General features: G+C 45.5%; 1 protein-coding gene across 1 annotated transcript in view; it reads right to left on the bottom strand.

The window, feature by feature from the left end:
- The window catches only part of scarb1 (scavenger receptor class B, member 1), a 59,219-nt gene that overhangs the window by 6,098 nt on the left and 37,998 nt on the right, over window positions 1-15,123 (bottom strand). The window contains exons 9-11 of the mRNA XM_037692293.1: window positions 5,166-5,239; window positions 4,986-5,037; window positions 3,602-3,748 (exon numbers count right to left, since the gene is read on the bottom strand). Coding sequence (XP_037548221.1) covers window positions 3,602-3,748; window positions 4,986-5,037; window positions 5,166-5,239 — 273 coding nt within the window. The remainder of the gene's footprint in view (window positions 1-3,601; window positions 3,749-4,985; window positions 5,038-5,165; window positions 5,240-15,123) is intronic.

Here is a 15,123-nt window from a genome sequence, read left to right as displayed (position 1 = left end):
TAGCTATCAGGAGATTTTGGAGCACTTCATGCTTCCATCTGCTGAAAAGCTTTATGGAGATGAAGATTTCATTTTTCAGCACGACCTGGCACCTGCTCACAGTGCCAAAACCACTGGTAAATGGTTTACTGACCATGGTATTACTGTGCTCAATTGGCCTGCCAACTCTCCTGACCTGAACCCCATAGAGAACCTGTGGGATATTGTGAAGAGAAAGTTGAGAGACACAAGACCCAACACTCTGGATGAGCTTAAGGCCGCTATCGAAGCATCCTGGGCCTCCATAACACCTCAGCAGTGCCACAGGCTGATTGCCTCCATGCCACGCCGTATTTAAGCAGTCGTTCATGCAAAAGGATTCCCGACCAAGTATTGAGTGCATAACGGAACATGATTATTTGAAGGTTGGTGTTTTTTGTATTAAAAACACTTGTCTTTCATTGGTGGGATGAAATATGCTAATTTTTTGGGACAGGCATTTTGGGTTTTCATGAGCTGTATGCCATAATCATCAGTATTAAAACAATTAAAGACCTGAAATATTTCAGTTGGTGTGCAATGAATCTGAAATATATGAAAGTTTCATTTTTATCATTACATTAAGGAAAATAATGCCCTTTATCACTATATGCTAATTTTTTCAGAAGGTCCTGTATGTTGTTCAGTTTATGTGCATTATGCACATAAGTGGGGGTTTGAAAAACAACGGAGTGATTTACAGTTTTATTAATTGGTATAAACAAAGTCTCGCCGATAAACAGGTGTTTTTTTTCTGTTAGCCTGTTTGGTTGGTGAGTAATAATAGAGTAATTATTCCCTTTACCCACAGCGTACATTAATGAAAATGTAAACCCAATGCACCATATAAAGTAAATAATGTGAAGTAAACAAAACACTTACTGTTGGCTACATGCTCTGCCTCCTGTGTGCTTTGACAGATAATTTGATGTTTAATTTAATAAGAAACATTTTTTGCCTGCAGAAAATTTGGATTTTTGGCACATTTTCAAACAAAGCAAACCCCAGATTTTGATAATCAAAATTTGTGTTGCATTAAAAAAAAAAATTAAATCAAAAACAAGAAAGAAAGAATCAAGTTGATGACCAAAGTTTAAAATGACGAGAGCTTCTTAGATAAATAATTTGAATTTGGATGATTTGCATGAAAAACTTTTACAAACCCCAAGTTTTTCTGACACTGTGGAGATTACAACCATATTTTTAGGCCTCTGGAAAAACAAATGTGAAGACATTTAGACAATCACATTAAACCTACAAGTCATCATTTATTAAAACTATTTTAATGCAATTTGAACTTGTTAACACCTGTACTCAATCTGCTTCAAGACCTGCTGACTGTCTGCCACAGATCCAAAGCAAAAACACTGCTGAGTGGCATAACAGACTAAACACTTATTTACCATGATAGCTTGGTTTATGACATTTTACAACGCGAGTGATAACACGTTTCATAATTTAAGTAATGAATGATGCTGATAAGACCGACATGTTGAGGGTAGACATCATGAAGCAGCCGATCTGAGTGAGCTAAATTTGTTTTAGTAAAATAAAAAATAACCAACTGCATCTTCCTATATGTCAACATCGAGAGACTAAACTGAACTACAGTACCATGAAAAACTATGGACTTTCCACATTTTGTCATTTTAGAACCAAAAAATTATTTTACTGGGATTTTCTGGGATAGACACAAAGTAGCATACAATAATGAGGAGGAAGGACCAACATTTTTACATGAATACAAATCTATCAATTACGTACAGTGTAAAATGTATACACGTGCATGATAGCAGTCACATAAAGTGATTGGTCAGCAGCATTTATATGGTTTCAGGTGAACAGGATGAGTGAGTGAAGGACAGGAGAAGTAGCAACTTCATGATAATTTACCTACTGAAATTAAAATTTTTAACTGGTCTTCTTAAGCATTATTTATTTATGGTTAGACAACCTGATAAAAGGAAAAAAAAATATGCAGAGGATTAGGACTTGTACAAGAAAAAAAATAAATGCTCATACCTCAATTCTGCCTTTGCAAGTTTCGCTAACGGTCGGGGAGCGGAGATTGTTGCCAAAGACTGCTCGCCACAAGATAAGTGGCTTCGATCTAGAATTAGTAACGTGGTGGTCCGCTAATCCCTCAGCAGTACTAATGTAGTGCGCTGCTACCTCCATCCCTGGCCAACAATCACAACATAATGCTCAACTATGTGCCCCTCCATTTTGCCAATTTATGTTGGTATACAACATAAAATCTCAGTAAAACACTTGGAAGTTTGTGGTTATAACATGACAAATTTGGAAAAGTTCAAGGAGTATGGACACTTTTTCAAGGTACTGTATGTGTTGGCCTCTCCTTTTAAATACTGTAGCTTAACATTATCCAAGAAGTTTTCTTTCTTACAAACCCAGAAAAATATCTCAGTTTATGTGCAGTCAAATCAATACAAGAAGAAAAAAATAATATGTTTTTGAGAATGAAACCCTGTCATAGCACATCACATGTGTTTATACGGCTGGATGACAACACAAGGAATGTTACTTTGGACTACTGATCAACACTATATAATGTATCACAGCTAATTAAGTCATAACTGATAAACACTTATTTACAGGTTGTCAAGAGTATGAAGATAAATGAGCAAGAAGTACAATAGGCAGCTGAAGGATTTTATCAGACTGCAACTTTTGAGAGTATTGTATTTGTAATATTTTTTTTATATCCTTGACATGCGTTTCTGTCTTTCAGGTACACCTGCACCAACATCTGGACCTGTCATTGTGTATCTATCTGTTCCTCCTTCCTGTCCTCTTAAACCCAGCCGGTCAAAGCAGATGGCCGCTTGTCCTGAGCCTGGTTCTGCTGGAGGTTTCTTCCTGTTAAAAGGGATTTTTTCCTTTCCACTGTTGCCACTGTGCTTGCTCAGGATGATAGACTGCAATGAAGTCAAGATTCAACTTGTCTGCTGCTTCCTTAGATGGAGAACTTTACTAATTGGCTTTTCTATGTATGTGAATGTTCCCGTAAAGTGTCCTGAGACAACTTTGTTGTGAATTGGAGCTATATAAATAAACTGAATTGAGAGATTTGGGCTTTTCCTCTTCTTATTCTTATTCCCTCAGTATGAAATCAAAGGGTGAAGTTAATGTGGTGTTTAAACATGCGTTAGCAAAAGAGAAGGAGGGATTACATGAAAAAAATCTCAAAATGATTATTTTAAAACTACAAAATAATGTAAATAATAAACTTTAAAAAGGTCTGGTTATAAAACTTCTAATAACATATCAAGTGTTGTTGGCAAACATAAAAATTACACACTTGTGAGAAGTTGCTGGAGGCTAAGAGCACATCCTCAACAATGGGATCAGTGAGGTAAGAAGTTAGAAAGAATTAGACTTCCCAACGTATTTATTCTGCATCAATAATCATTTACAGACTGTCTTTTTAGTCAAAAAAAAAAAAAACTCCTTCTATTCAATTTCTCCTAGTCTTATTTCCATTGTTAGTGGGAGGAACATGCACAAAACTGTGCAACATGCTACAAGCAGGTGAACATCAAAATACCTTCATAAGACTTACCTTGGCTTTGTAATGCACCAGAGAGGCAACAATAATTGTTACTAGGCCGAGAGCTATGAAGATGTACTGAATGTACTCCATCACAGCAGGTAGAACAACCAGGTTTGTGTGAAATGTTGTGAGGACTGGTCCATCTATGTACCCACTCTGTGACAGGACAGATCACAATCGCACATCAAAATGCAAAATACTAAAATCTAATTTTCAATCCTCAGAAAGCATTAATGCATGTAAAGTAGGATGTTTTTTTTCCCCATTTGAACAACAGCTCTGCACAAAGACTTAATAATAAATGTGGACATTTTATATTTTTATTATATACGTAGGTGTTTGCTAAAAAGAGCAGATGGAACAGCTACTTTCCTTTTAGCAGTAGACTTTTTTTGGACTTTAAAACACGTCGTCACTCCCAGCAATAAGACTAAAACAGTGTTTATTGATTCTAATTTTACTTTCTTAAAAATAAAATAAACCATTAAAGACCAATTACTACATTCTACACCCCCTTCCTCATCTTTGGGTTGGTTCAGTCAGGTGGTGTGCTGATGGCAACTTGGCTCTTCCACCACTCATTCTTACCAGAGTGACAGAAGCTTCTGTTAATGTTGGAATTTTTTTTGTCTATACAGCACTTCTTTTCTGCGGGGTTCCTCAGGGTTTAACTCTCAGATCATTCCCATTTCAATGTATTTGCTCCCTTTGAGGTCTATTGTCAGAAAACATGGCATTTCCTTTCTTTGTTATGTCGATGATTGTCAGATTTACCTTTTCTTAAAGCCAGATAATCCTATCAACACCCACCCTCTACTGAAAAGTCTTGAAATGTCATCAAGCTTCTACCTCCGACACTCCTCCTGCAAACCTTGCCTCTCCAGAGTTGTATTTTAAACAGTCCACCAATTATGTAGATTTTTTTACTTTGATTTTAATTTTAATAAACAGATAAACTCTTTCTGTAGAAAAGCTTGTTTCAATTAAGACAGAAAGCAAAACTTGTCAGTATTAACTTAACCTGACCTAAAGAAAACAGTCCATGCCTTTTTCACAATCTGATTTAACTAGTGTAATGAACTTTACATTGGGGTTAATCAGACCACTCTTCCTTTATTTCTAATTTCTAAAGTCTGCCACATTACATTTAAACACTGGCTTCTGCACAATCTGTTGAAGTAATCTTGAGTACAGAATGTCTGAGGAGTTGTTTAATGACCACCGACTTTAAAAGTAGCACAATGTAAAATTAATTAATTGATGAGTTACAAAAGGTCAAAAAAGGACCCGAGCTTGAAATAAAAAGTGCAATAGCCCATGTGAAAAAGACAGGCTGTCACTTGATCAAATTACAAGCCACAGTTCGATAATTTAAAAAGATTAAACACCTTACCTCCTCAAACCATAGCATGGGCATCACCACCTCAGAAATTTTGCCAGTTTCTCTACAAGATCAACAAACACATTACAGTTAAAATGAAAAAAGAAAGACAGGAAATATTCATGAGCCTCTGGTGTTAAACAATACATGGCAGTTTGGATGGAGTTTTAATGTACGCAAGCACTCTCTTACGTAATTCCTGACACTTTCTTCATATAAAGGTTGAGCTGAAGGCGGACGGACACATTCAGAGGAATACCTGTTAGCTGTAAAAAAAACACAAAGAACTAATATTAAGAACAATAAAAACATTTCCAAATACCATTTTCTAAATGTGGATGGTCTGGTTAGGAAAGGGCCACTACAGATAAGAAAAACATGCATCAGGATATAAGAAAAACACTTAAAAGAAAAGAAGGAACTCCTTATGACTAGGAAATTATCATTATGGTTTAGCTCCATTTGTTACCTGGCGTGCAAAAAGAAAAAAATCTTTTTTTTTAAAACAATGAAGGGAAAAAGTAAAGGCACACAAACATCCTGATCTCTATGAGAAAGCCACTTGAGTAAAACCAGGTACGACTGAATATGTCCTTCTCACATGTCAGGAAGGGATTTGCCACATGGCTTTTACAGATTTGCTTCCAGAGTCTGGAAAATTACTTCATGGTTGTTTTCTTTTGCTAAAAGATTTAATTTAATGGATACTTCTCGTCTAGTTTGATCAAGTCAAAGGTTGTTGTTTATTTTTTTATTTTGATCTTTTTGCTACAAAAATTGGGTAAATAACAAAAAATATGGAATACAGTATAATACACTCTCATTAATCAGTATCAGTAATCAATAATAAGTACCTTGGACTGTTGTTAGACAGCAAACTGGACTGGATGCAATAGTTATAATAGCTTCATCCAAACCATTCACATGTCTGCTAGATCCCATCCCAACCAGACTCTTTAAAGACGCATTTCCCTTAATAATCACGTCTTGAATCTGCTTAATTTGTTTCTAATAAACAGTTACGTACACACAAAACTTTAAGGTTGCTATAATTAAACCTTTATTTAAAAAACGTAACCTTGACTCAGGAATCCAAGCCAATTATAGACCTATATCTAACGAAAGTTACGTATGTAACTACAGTTCTATGAATCATGGATGACCACCAGAGGGCGGTGCTGAAAGCACTGAATGACTAATACCAACGATGTCACAAGGAATCCTAAACACCCACCTCATTGAGGAGGCCTAGAGGACCTGTAGAATAACCTGGCCCAGGGGATGAGGGGTGGCAACATTAACTCTGTAAAATCTGGTGAACGTGCTTGGGGAAGCCCGTGATGCAGCAGCACATATTGCTTCCAGCGGAACCCCTCTCAGGGCAGCCCAGGAAGCGGAGACGCTCCTGGTAGAGTGTGCCTTCAAGCCTACCGGCAGGGGGCCGGGCCCTGCAGCATAGGCATGGCAGATGACTTCCACGATCCAGTGGGAGAGGCGCTGTTTGGAAAGAGGACAGCCTAAACTAGGGCCTCCATAACACACAAACAGCTGGTCTGAATGTCTTATCACTGCAGTAGCTACAACGTATGCCTCCAGTGCCCTCACCGGGCACAATAATCCAGGCCCCTCACCAGGCGTAGGCTGAAAACGTGTCAGCCTCAACGGTTGGTTACAGTGAGAGTGAAATAATACCTTTGGTACAAATGTAGTGTTTGGCCACAAGGTAACACAAGAGCCCTCAGGGCCCCCCTGAGACATAAGGGGCTGACTGAGAGAGCATGTAGCTCGCTGACCCTCTTTGCTGAGGCAATAGCCAACAAAAAAGCTGTCTTGCATGAAAGCCACTTGAGGTCCGCCTGTGTCAGAGGCTTGAAAGGAGGGCGGCACAGAGCTTCAAGAACCAAGCGCAGGTCTCAACCTGGTGCTCGTGGAGCTGTCGGCGGGTGTGACCTATGGGCACCATGCAGAAAAAGAGAGACTAGATTATGGCTCCCTACCGTACAGCCATCAATGCTAGCGTGATTAGATGATATTGCCGCTACATAAACTTTAAGCGTCGAAGGAGAGCGACCCTTACCAAGGAGAGACTGGAGAAACTCCAGAATGGTGGGTACTGTACAGGAGACTGGATCCTCGTTGTGATCAGAACACCATTGGGAAAACAGACGCCACCTGTTTTCGTACTGCTGACGAGTAGAGGGTGCTCTGGCGCCCAGGATGGTGCGTCTAACAGGGCTCGAAACTCGTCAGCTGCTGTCCTAGCCTTGCAGTGGCCACACCCACAGCCGAAGACGTTGAGGATTGGGGTGCCATATCAGTCCCCCCCAACTGAGACAGCAAGTCCCTCCTGGTTGGAAGACACCATGGGATGCCCTGACAGACTTTGTAGCAGTGGGAACCATGGTCGCACTGGCCAATATGGAGCCACCAGCAGCATCCTGTGGCCCTCCTTGAGGACTCTCTGAAGGGTTGGTCAAATTAGAGAAAGGGGTGGAAAGGCATATAGGAGGACCCTTGGCCAAGGATGAGACAATGCGTCCTGGCCCAGCGCACCCGACGCCCCCGTAAGAGAGTACCATAGGGGACACCGAGTCGACTCTTTCGTCACAAACAGGTCTATCTCTGCCTGACCAAAACGGTCCCAGATCATCAGCACTATGTCGCTGTGGAGGGACCACTCTCCCCGAGTGGACCCTTGGCAAGAGAGAAAATCTGCGACCTGATTGTGTCGCCCTGGTAAGTACGCTGCCCGCAGGGTGGACAGGCGAGGAGAGGCCCATTCCAGGAGCTCTCTGGACACTATCAGAAGTTGTGCTGACCTGGTGCCCCTCTGATGGTTGATGTGGTAGACAACAGAGGTGTTGTCTGACCGAACAAGAACATGCCTCCCTTCCAGGTGAGGCAGGAAGTGCCTGAGTGCCAAGTACACTACACGCAGCTCTAGAGCATTTATATGCTTGGAGCAGTCCCTTTGGCCCCAGCTGCCCTGAACCGCTCTGCGTTGCCACACAGCCCCCCATCCCATGGAGCTGACATCTATTGTGACCACTTCCCTGAGACACAGTACCACTCCTATGGGGACACCCCTGGACGAATAATCTTCGTTCCTCCATGGAGTCAGGGCATGAAGACATGACCACGTCACTGCAAGCTTGCAATGCCTGTGCAGCCTGGCATCCAGGCGAAAGCTGTTGAGCAAGGGGCGAAGTGACAACAGGCCTAAGGGCACCACCCGAGTGACTGATGTCAGCTTGCCGAGTAGTTGCCTGCCCAGCCTGAACCGACTGACCAGCTGGAGTATGCCGGCCACCCTTTGAGCAGATGGGCGAGCTCTCATGGAAGATGAATCCAGAACCACCCCAAGAAAGGTGATCGTCTGGGAAGGAATCAGGCAGCTCTTCTCCAGGTTGACATTGAGGCCCAACTGGGATACATGAGCAAGCAGGCGGTTTGTGTCGTGAAAGGCACAGGCCTGAGACGGGGCGCAGCGAAACCAATCATCTAAGTACAGCAGAACCTTCACTCCACAGGCCTGCAGAGGAGAGAGGGCTGCCTTCACGCACAGAGTGAACACCCTCGGGGAGAGAGAGAGCCCGAATGGGAGTACCTGGAACTGCCAGTGGTGACCTCGATAGGCAAACCTGAGAAAGCAGCGATGTTCTGCTGCAATAGGCACATGAAAATATGCATCCTTCAGGTCTACAAACGTGAACCATTCTTCCCTCATGACAGCTTGAAGGACTTCTGCTGTCATGAGCATGTGGAAGGGCAGCTCCCTTAGGTACTGGTTGAGTCCCCTCAGATCTAAAATGGGACGAAACCCGCCTGTCCTCTTTCGCACAAGGAAGTAAGTCGAGTAATAGCCTCTGGGTTGTTGCAGAGGGTCCACTGCCTCTATTGTGCCATTGGCCAGGAGGGCAGAAAGTTCCTGGTCTAATGCTCGAGCTTTCACCAGGTCGGCGATTACAATCAACTTGACCTGGCGTGAGATATGAGGCCGCTGTCGGAACTGTAGTCGGTAACCATGGGTCAGAGTGGCAACCACCCATGGGTCCACGGCGTGAGCAGCCCAGTAACTGAGCGGCTGGTGGGAGAAATATCCGACGGTCGGCCTGATGACATCACCATCTCCCTCCAGGGGCCGTGTGTGTGTGTGTGTGTGTGGGAGTCCCTGGTCCGAGCCTGCCCAGCTGGTCAGTGGACCGACCCACGAAAGCTCCTGCTGGGCCTTTGCTGAACCGCACGAGGGTAAAGACCACCCGGCTGATTATGACCCCAAGGCGGCGGTTAAATGCTGGGGTCAGCCGACGGGCGCCTTGGATGCCGAGGAGGTGGAGGAGACATTGCCCTGCTAAGGCTTGAAAGTTGCTGCCATCTCTGTCGTGCCTGGACAGTCCGTTCCAGCGCTTCCAAGGTAGTCGAACCGAACAACTCCCCCGGCACCACTGGGACATTATGGAGGGTTCTACGACATGGCTCAGTCAATGCTGACTGCACCAACCAGACCTGTCGGCGAGCCTGGACCAAGGAGGACATCACGCGCCCAAGTTCCCTCGTCATTAGTGCAAAGGCCTGAAGCGCTGCATCGCTAAAGCCCATTGCTGCTGTCGCACCACTAGTCCCCTGAAGGGACGCAGAGAGGGCAAGCATGAGGTGTGCCAAGGAATTGCCTAAGCGGCCAGAATGTGCTCTGGCGGCATAGGCTCTGCAGAGGAATTCATCCATGACGTGACACTGAGCTCGTTGGCACCAAACATCACTGCGCAGAGCTTCCTCTGGTGACACGATGAGAGAGGCAACAGCAGGTTCTATCGCCGGCATGCGATCCAAGCTTGCTGCAGCTGGCTCATGCATGGCCGCCAACACTCGGCCCTCTGCGGAGAGGTGTGCAAAGGCTTTGGGGTCTCGCCAGAAACCATGCAACTCCCTCAGGAACTCCTCTGATGGTGGGACAGAAAAGTAAGGAGGGGTCATTCCGCGCCTGAAGAAGGCACTTCCAGGGGTGGACTCCTCTGGTTGCGGGACATCCAGCTGCAGTTGTCTCAGGGCCATATGCATGACGTCTTGCCTCGAGCCGTCACCAGACCCACTAACTGCGCTCCGAGAAGAAGAAAGTGAAGCTGTCTCTGAGACTTGAGATGAATGCCCCTCCTCCTCACCTAAAAAGTGAGAGGCAGATGCAGCCAAGGATAGCACATCTTTCTCTGCAGCCAGTTCAGGCATGGATGGGGAGGAGAGTTCGGTCGCTGCCACTGGTTCAGTTCCCAGTTGGTGTACCTGAAAAAGGGACTTCATCTCGGCTAATTCAGCGGAAAGCTGCTCCACCCTCATGGAGAGGCCCCCATCAGACCTGGCTCGCCTCTTCCCAGGAGGGGTCACAGAGACTGCGGCCTCAGTCCGGCGCTTTGAGCGCCTAGGTGGAACCTCCTGCCCAGAAGGCGGGAGGTCATCGCTGAGTTCGGGGCGAAACTGGGCCAGCCGTGCCACCCTAACAGCACGCGACATGAAGCTGCAATTCATGCAGGAGTTCTCTGACAGGGCCTCCACCAGATGGTCACGTCCAAGGCAGGCAGGACACAGGTTGTGACCGTCAACTGTCTGGAGCATGGCTCCACAGACTGTACAGCAGTGAGAGCCATCCATGCTCCTTACCCAGCTATGTCCAAGATATAGGATGAAAAAATTATGGCAAGAAACTCGGAAAGGTTAACACTGCTAGCTCAGCTAGTAAAGAGGACAATTGGGAGTGGGGGCGCGAACGCTCGCCTTCACCAATTAAAACAATGCCAAAACTCGGAGAGGCTAGCACTGCTAGCTCAGCTGGTAAAGAGGACAATTGGGAGAGGAGGCGCGAACGCTCGCCTTCACCAATTAAAACAAGGCCAGAACTCAGAGAGGCTAGCACTGCTAGCTCAGTCCAACAGTCTATGAGGTTGGAGAAAATGACCGGGAGAGGGTGTGAAAAAACGCTAGCCTTCACCAATGAAAACAAGGCCAGGAACTCAGCTGGCTACGTAATAAGCAAACTTCAGAGCACAGTCCAACCGACCACGCGGTTGGAGGCCTCCAGTAAGCAAGAGCGGAGCGAACGCTATCGCTAACCAATAGCAAAATATAAGGAAAAACACTACTCACCGGTGTTGAATCACACACATAGTAGTCAGACGGTGTAAGTTGGGAGAGGCGGAAACCACCGTAGTCCCCAACGAATCAGCAGAAAATACCTTTGAACAGGGTTAAACCGTCACAGCCCTAGGAGGGCAAACACGATACTCCCGCCGACGGGCAGTCGGGCTTCCGACGACGGTAAAAAGTTCAAAAAAGGTCCAAAGGGCTGAAGCCCTGAATTGAACCGTGCGCGAGAAGAAAAAAGAGCAGAACTGCGGACGACGTCGGGCTATATAGCCTCTGCTTGGTCATCCGTGTCACACCTGTGACTCCGTTGGTATTATTACTCGAACAGCGCATGCGCGAAGGGAACATTTGGTGCTTTCAGCACTGCCCTCTGGCGGTCAGGAGGGATGAAATAGAACCTAACTTTCATCTAAAAAATTCAACAAAAAATAGTTGCAGGTCCGTTATGAGATCATCTGCAAAGAAATAACCTGTTTGAAGAGTTTCAGTCAGGGTTTAGAGCTCATCATAGTACTGAATCTGCACTGGTGAAAGTTACTATTGATATTCTCATGGCCTCTGACAATGGACAGGTCCTGTTAGACCACAGTGCTGCATTTGATACAGTTGATCACAATATTTTACTACAGCGACTTGAATATGATATTGAAATTACAGGAACGGCTCTAAAATGGTTTAAATCATATTTATCTGATAAATTCCAATTTTTAAATGTAAATAATGAATCTTCATCATACACCAAAGTTAGTCATGGCGTTCCTTAAGGTTTAGTGCTTGGACCAATACTCTTTACCTTGTATATGCTTTTATTAGGTAACGTTATTAAACAGCATGGGATAAATTTTCATTGTTATGCTGATGATACACAATTATATTTGTCCATTAAACCCAATGAATCCAATCAGCTACTTAGACTACAAGCATGTCTTAAAGACATAAAAACCTGAATGACCCTTAATTTTCTGCTTTTGAACACAGACAAGACTGAGGTTTTGGTTTTTGGACCCGAGCACCTTAAGAATGAATTTTTCAGTCTTTTGCCCTCCTTAGATGGCATTAATCTGTCCTCCAGCTCTAATGTTAAAAATCTTGATGTTATTTTTGATCAGGACATGTCTTTCATCCCTTACATTAAAAACGTTAGTAGAACTGCCTTCTTCCACCTGCGTAATATCGCTAAAATTAGAAACATCTTATCTAAAAATGATGCAGAAAAACTGGCCCATGCATTTGTCACGCCTAGACCTGACTATTGCAATGGTTTATTATCTGGATGTCCAAATACTTCTTTAAAACGTCTTCAGTTGATCCAAAATGCTGCTGCCAGAGTCTTAACTGGAGTTAGTAGGAGAGATCATATCTCTCCAGTTTTACTTTCTCTCCATTGGCTCCCTGTCAAATCCAGAATAGAATTCAAAATCTTACTTCTAACCTACAAAGCTCTCAACAACCTAGCTCCATCTTATATTCATGATTTTATTGTTCCATATTTTCCTAACAGAGCACTTCGTTCTCAGGCTGCAGGTTTACTCATGGTTCCTAGAGTTTCCAGAAACGGAATGGGAGGCAGATCTTTCAGTTTTATTTCGTATAGGCTTCGCCCTTTAAAGCGGTCACTGGTGGGTTTATCCCTAGGCGCTCAGCGCTGCACTGAAAAACTTTACTCCACGCCCACCTGCTGTGTGTGGGCCTCACCCCGGTTCGTATAAATGATGGTGAGACCGGGTAATCAGCTCCCATTTTTTCTTCAGCCAGCTAGCTAGCACTGTCAGAAGAACGAAGAAGGAAAAGTTTTCCAGCTTTGACCGGCACAACCTTTGCTAAGGATGCCTGGGTCTCCGCCACGCCAACCTCCTGCTGTCCCAGTGAACTCTTCCTCCCTGAGGAGAAGTAGAGACGAGCAGCCTTGATCAAGGTAAGCGGCGAGGAGTGCTTTTCCGTGGCAGGCCACTACCCGCTGGATGACACCATCGCCTTTTCTAACGTGTTTTTTCCTCGTGGTAATAGAATGATTTCCTCGAAAAAGGCGATGTTAGCAGCAGCCCCGCTGAATGTTTTTTCCGTGGCGAGTCGCTACTCGCTGGACGACGCCACAGCCTTTTCTAACGTGTTTTTTCTCTAGGTAAATTGGATGATTCCCATGAAAAAGGCGTTGTTGGCAGCAGCTCCACTGAGTTTTTTTTTGTGGCGGGACGATGCCACCGCCTTCTTTGATGCAGAGTCACGCGGTGAATCGAATGATTCCTCTAAGAAAGGTGATGCGGGGCTGCCCCTTCCCTCCTGGAGAGCATAGTGATGGAAGACGAGTGGCTGAGTGGATGCTCAGCCACATCGGATCTTCCCACATCGGCGCCCTCCTATCGGAGCTGCCCGACATAATCCAGGAGGATGTTAACACAAGGGACTCTCTGTCCCTCGCCTCCCTCCGCCCTGATCAGATGATCTGGCGGCAAGGTTGGCTCTGCCTCGACTCATCGCCCTGACCCCATCTGGCCTCACTGGAACGAGGCTGCAGCTGGGCTGGCAAGCTGAAGACATCCATCTCCACCTTCGCCTCCATCTCCAGAGTGGAGGGTTTTATCGAACAGTGTTTTTTCCCTCAGTCCCCCACCCCCACCCCTCCGGAGCCAAGCCTGGTGGTGGCACTTGGGGCAAAAGCTTCCAGGATGGACCAGCAACCTATCTCTCCAGGGAAGCATGACAAGATGGTAACAAGGTCTCCAACCGAGCTCACCAGTGCTCATTCCAGACAGCCACGGCGAACAACAACGTTGCCCTGCTGGCCTACGGCATCTCTAAGAGGCTGGAGGAAGCAGACCTGGTGGAGGAGACAAAAAGCTCTCTCTGTAAAGCTGCTGATGTCTTCTTAAACACATGTGCCACCTCTGCAATCTGCCTGTCCCGCATCGCCGCCTGGATGACCACTTCCAGAGGACCACTTGGCTCCGCCTCTCGCCATCCTTGTCAGAGAGGCTGCAGAAAGACCTGCTGGAGGGCCCAGTCACCCCAGAGGCGCTGTTCGGGGCCAACTTAAGGACCACCCTTGAGAAATCGCAGAGGTCCGAGGACGTTTCAGAGACCGTACACCATCTGGTGACGTCACAGTCCATCTGCCCCTCCAGCCGCTGGAGGGACCACCTTGGCCAGCAACAGCACCAGAGGTGGTCCACAGCTGCGGCAGCGACTTCACGCCACGACTTCACGCCACGCTCCTCTGCCGGTTCCCTCCACCAGGTAACAGATCCTTGAGGGGAAGGTATGCGTTTGTTGATGATGTATGTTTTTGATAAAAAACAGAAACACCTCTGAAAGTAAAGTTGTTCATCTGAGACTGTCAGATCAGCTGATCTCTCAGCTGCCTCTCTTCACACATTCCCCACACAGAACAGCCAGTAACCTCTAAACAGCGTTTTAAATGGCACCGCAGTTCAGTTAATATCACAAAACACTCATCTGCCACGTCAGCTAAAATTATGTTTTTTTTTTCAGCAGACCGAGTCCGGTAAAATCCCTTGTTTTTCAGCCAGAGCCCATTTTTTATTTCTGCCGTTTTCTGCCCACTCAGTGCAGCGGGAGTAAACGTGTTTTTTCCACGACAGCTGCAGCCTCCACAGAAACGGCATCTCACTCAGAAAGCGCTCACGCCTCCTCTCGGTGCACGACGGCTCACCTCAGCTCTATGTGAGACCGCAGCCTGGGCTCAGCACAGATGCACACATACAGACCTTTTTTCTGTCTGAGCCTCCATTGGGTTCCCCCGGAGAATCTCCGGAGCGAGTGATGGCAGTAAGGATTTTTTAGTCTGGTCGACGTTCATGAGAAACATGGCAACACAAATGTGTGCCTGCTCTCCGAGCGTTACTCAGAGTGGCAGAGAGTGTGTTCCCTGGACAGATGAACGGACCGTCTAATCAGAAGGGGTTACACGCTACAGTTCACAGCTCAACGCCCACTGTTCAGAGGGATTATACAGGTCCTTCTCAAAAAATTAGCATATCGTGATAAAGGTCATTAT

This window comes from Nematolebias whitei, chromosome 18 (assembly GCF_014905685.2).
Source record: "Nematolebias whitei isolate Nwh7 chromosome 18, NemWhi1, whole genome shotgun sequence".
Lineage (NCBI taxonomy): Eukaryota > Metazoa > Chordata > Actinopteri > Cyprinodontiformes > Rivulidae > Nematolebias > Nematolebias whitei.
The sequence above is the reverse complement of the archived record's forward strand: the minus strand, read 5'-3'. Positions and strand labels throughout refer to the sequence as shown.